The 4312-nt window shown below is 33.2% G+C and overlaps 1 protein-coding gene across 1 annotated transcript; it reads left to right on the top strand.

The window, feature by feature from the left end:
• The first annotated feature begins 437 nt into the window (after window positions 1-437).
• LOC111387047 (probable chalcone--flavonone isomerase 3) lies at window positions 438-2849 on the top strand. The gene is made up of 5 exons (XM_023011594.1): window positions 438-596; window positions 744-827; window positions 1317-1472; window positions 2140-2366; window positions 2474-2849. Coding segments are annotated over exons 1-5 (630 nt in total). The 5' UTR covers window positions 438-595; the 3' UTR covers window positions 2636-2849.
• The last annotated feature ends 1463 nt before the right edge of the window (window positions 2850-4312 follow it).

The following is a 4312-nucleotide window of genomic DNA, read 5'->3' as shown; positions in this document are numbered from 1 at the left end:
TTCATAACTTAATTATACATCTTGTGGGCTTCTTCAATTAATCATTTTAAATTAAAATTTGAATTAAAACTTCTTCGATGATAAATGTTTGTCTCACTTGATTCCAAAAACAACAGACAATATTTTAGCTTTTTTCTTTCTTAATACACTTTAAAGAAGAGCAATGCTATAAGTACAAAATTTTTCCACAGAATTGGTACAGAAAGACAGTTGTCTTCTTGTAATTGGTTGTTTTCAAAGACAGTTTTTGACAACAGCAAATTGTAAGAAGACAACTGTTTTTATGTACAAATCCTGTTAAAAAAATCTGTATTTACAGATTAATTCTTTTAAGAATAACGATATCAAAATAATGTAATGGTCGACTTCTTGTTGTGATGACTACAAAGTCTCAAAGGAAATTGTGGTGTCTAAGTAAAAGCTTCTTGCTTACTCTCTTGTCCTCTACCTAACCTCATGGAAAAGGCTAAGAAGGAAAGTTGAGTGGTAGCTGAAAAATAGTTACACCAGCCCACCTCTCTTTATACATTCGTGTATTTATATACAGAGAGAGAGGCAGGCCAGGTGAGAAGAGAGAGAGGCTGGGAATAGAAAGAGTAAGCATTTTGTTTCTTAACAGGCTTTTACACTTCAAAACACACGCAAATATATTTATTTATGCATATGTATGTGTGTATTAATTTCTATGAAATCTGTGTATAAACAAATGACTTGCAGCCTCTGACAATAGTTTGTTTGTGCAGTGAGTACAGAAGTTGTGATGGTTGATGAAGTCCCCTTTTCACTTGGGGTCACAATTGTCAAGCCATTGTCTGTGTTTGGTCATGGTAAGTTCAAACACTTGCCCCGTTTAGATGCCATTATGTTACGGGCGAAATCCCATGTTGATTAAAATACAGAATATTAGCTAACATATAAGAATTTGAACGACTCTTTTAAGACAGAACTTAAAGTTGAATACATTATTTTCTTGATCTGACATTGAATCATATAAATTTTTTCCGTTTGGATATTTTTTTTGTTGAACCACCTAACTTTTAATAGCTAAATATGTTATAGAAAGAACACAAATTTAGATAGTTAAATAATGTTTTGATCAAAGGCTTAACAAGTACACAATTTTCATAAATGGTGACGGTGAACTCCGATTCAAAACCTTTGCTAAACTACGTTAAAGTAACATTTTTCTCAGAGCTTAAACAACTTAGTAAAAATCAAAACCAGACTGCATTTATACAGAGTAGAAGATGTTCTTTAGTGTGCATAATGACAAAGAAATTTGGATGTTTCTGATGAATGAAATTTGTAAACAACAGGAATTACAGACATTGAGATACATTACCTCCAAATTAAATTCACTGCAATTGGAGTTTACTTGGATCCTGAAATTGTGACACACTTACAGCAATGGAAGGGTAAAACTGGAACTGATCTAGCAGAGGATGACGACTTCTTTGAGGCTTTAATTAGAGGTAAAATTTATGTTTTGTGCTAAGCCCTACTTTTAATTATTTATTCATTCGGGCTGGATGAGGGTGGAGTCGGGGTTGTGTTCATAATCGTTTAGTATGCTAGACAAGATAGTGGTAGATAAAATTAAGAAAAATAAGTGAAAATCTTGTGCATTATATAGTAGAATATTATCATGTGTTTTGTACAAACCCATAGTCTAAGGCCATGGTTTTGTATGTGTAACCAAACACGACTGGACAATATATATAACACTAGGACTAAATGTGGTCTGATACGAGTCTCAAAGTGTCATATTGATGAAATCACCGGTGCAAAATTTTCTTCTTTTGAGTATAAACATCATAAGCACTTTGAATAGAATTCAATATTAACACTGGCTTGTAACATAAGGATGTGCTTATAGGCCGCAAAGCATGATTCTACGAGCGATTTGGATCTAAGAAGTAGTTTTACATTAAAATTCGTACAGAGTGTGTATTCTTATGGGGACATTGATTCTTCTAAATGATTAAATATGACTTAATTTCAAGAGCTAATTTGACAAGACTTTTGAAAAGTCAAAAGCTGATTTTGAGACTAAGAAACTGTTTTAAACATGTTTTAACTCTTTTATGAGAAACAGAAGTCCTGTCAAACATGCCCTAAATCTCTAATTAAACTTTGCAGCCCCAGTGGATAAGTTTGTAAGAGTGGTTGTGATCAAGGAGATCAAGGGTTCACAGTATGGAGTGCAGCTAGAGAGTGCGGTAAGAGACCGGTTGGCAGCTGTTGATAAATACGAGGATGAGGAGGAAGCAGCACTCGAGCAAGTAGTCGAGTTCTTCCAGTCGAAATATTTCAAGAAAAATTCAGTCCTTACATTTTACTTCCCAGCTACTTCTGGATCTGCTGAGGTAATCACCAATCATTGCTAGATCAAGAACAATGCCAAAATTCCCACTAAATTTAGAGTTCGATCAGCGTGAATCTTTTGTTTTACATAATGTTGTTCATTCGACAGATTGTATTTGCAGCAGAGGGAAAAGAAGAATCTAAACTCAAAGTAGAGAATGCAAATGTTGTTGAGATGATACAGAAATGGTACTTGGGAGGAACCAGGGGAGTCTCTCCTGCAACTATCTCCTCATTAGCCACTGCTCTATCTGCCGAGTTATCAAAGTGAATGTAACTTTTAATGTTCAGAATTTGGATTGCTTGTTCTAAATCGTGATTGGTTATTAAACCTAGAATTTATCGTACATTATGTTTTTTCATATCTCCAGGCATGCTCGCAAAATAATTTCTTTTGGGATTTCATTCTTCCAATTATTGAAACTCAAATACTTTCCCACTTTTTATTATTATTATTATGATTAGATCAAGGTAATTTTCATTGTCGTTGATGCTTGTTTCTATATGTAAAATCATTTTCAAGCATTGCGTTTTGTTCTTATATTTGTTAAAGAAAGAGTGCAATCGACTAAACATGGGCAAAGAATTTACTCCTTTTCACTAGGACTAGTGTATGCAATGTTTGCTTTGCTTGTCGTGGTTTCTAATGTATTGTCTTTTTTTGAGCGACAACTCAATATGACTCAATTACACTATAAACTTCACTCTTCTTATGGTATTAATTGTAACCACGGCTTATTGGCCCACTTCGTAGAGTCCATTTGGAACGGACTAAAATTTGATTTTAATTTAAATCAAAGTCAAATAATCAATATTAACCACATATTTATGTCCAAACTCAGCTTGAAGATCTTTGTTGACCAAACACATAGACTCTCAAAATTTTTTACACTCTTATGCAATTTGTACGGAAGTTTATAATTTTAGAGGGTGTTTAGTGGGGTTTAAAATTAGATTTTTTAGTAGATTGTCATATAAATTATTAAAACGTGTTGTTGAAAAGTTGTGGCAAGAATCAAGTTCAATTGAGTTGTTTTTATCGACATCGAGATGTGAGGATGTTTTCTTGCCAGTTGTTTCTACATTTGTTTACACATCTTTTGAGTGTATAATACCTTTAAAATGAGAAATAAAAAGGAATAAAAATTAAGAGTCGCATAGCAATTCTAAGATGACATAATCCATGATTAAATTGTTTACACTTCAAGTGGTCTATTAAAGTGGGATGCGAGATGAATTTTTTATCTGTACCTCGTCCGTTCCTTGATTGTGTTGATTTTCAAGCCCGGTGGTGGACCACACAATTGGCCATTTTGAGTAGAATTTGATGACCATAATCATGTATGTTTCAAGTTGTATCATGTTTAAATGTAGTTCTCTGACAGAAAAATGGGGAGGAGTGTTTCGAGGAATTGCGAGACCTGTTTGACGAGATGTTCGAGAGTGACATAGAGTCATTCAGTTCTTCCAATTCCTCAACCCTTCATAAATCATGTTATCTAAATACAAATCATGTTTTCTGTGTTAAATATAGATTCGGGTGGCAGAATTGATGAAGTTTGTGTCAAAGAAAATGGTGTGGTTTGTGATTAATAGAAATTATGTGATTTGTTGGTGAGATGGGCATTGAAATTCGAGAGAAATGGTGTGATTTATGAGTAATACAAATAATATAGTTTGTTCGAGGAAAATTAGACCGATTAATTGTATAAGTTGTAAATAATAGATTATTTGTAACCTATTAATTATTTGATTTGGGACATTATATATGATTGTGATCTATAAATTGTTTCGTATGTCATCGTGACCTTGTGTAATTGTGGCTTCGTATGTGATTGCGACCTATAATTTGTCTGGTATATAACAACTTGTTTAATTTCAATTATATGTCTCATCATTTATCTAAGGTTAAAAATGTGACCACTTGATTGATATTTAATTTAGGTTA

The sequence above is a fragment of the Olea europaea genome, chromosome 1, assembly GCF_002742605.1.
Source record: "Olea europaea var. sylvestris chromosome 1, O_europaea_v1, whole genome shotgun sequence".
Lineage (NCBI taxonomy): Eukaryota > Viridiplantae > Streptophyta > Magnoliopsida > Lamiales > Oleaceae > Olea > Olea europaea.
This window is presented reverse-complemented; position numbering and strand designations above follow the sequence as displayed.

Coding starts and splice junctions, on each gene's coding strand:
- LOC111387047 (XM_023011594.1), top strand. Junction 828..1,316: donor ATTGTCTGTGTTTGGTCATG/GTAAGTTCAAAC, acceptor TGTAAACAACAG/GAATTACAGACATTGAGATA. Junction 2,367..2,473: donor CTACTTCTGGATCTGCTGAG/GTAATCACCAAT, acceptor TTCATTCGACAG/ATTGTATTTGCAGCAGAGGG.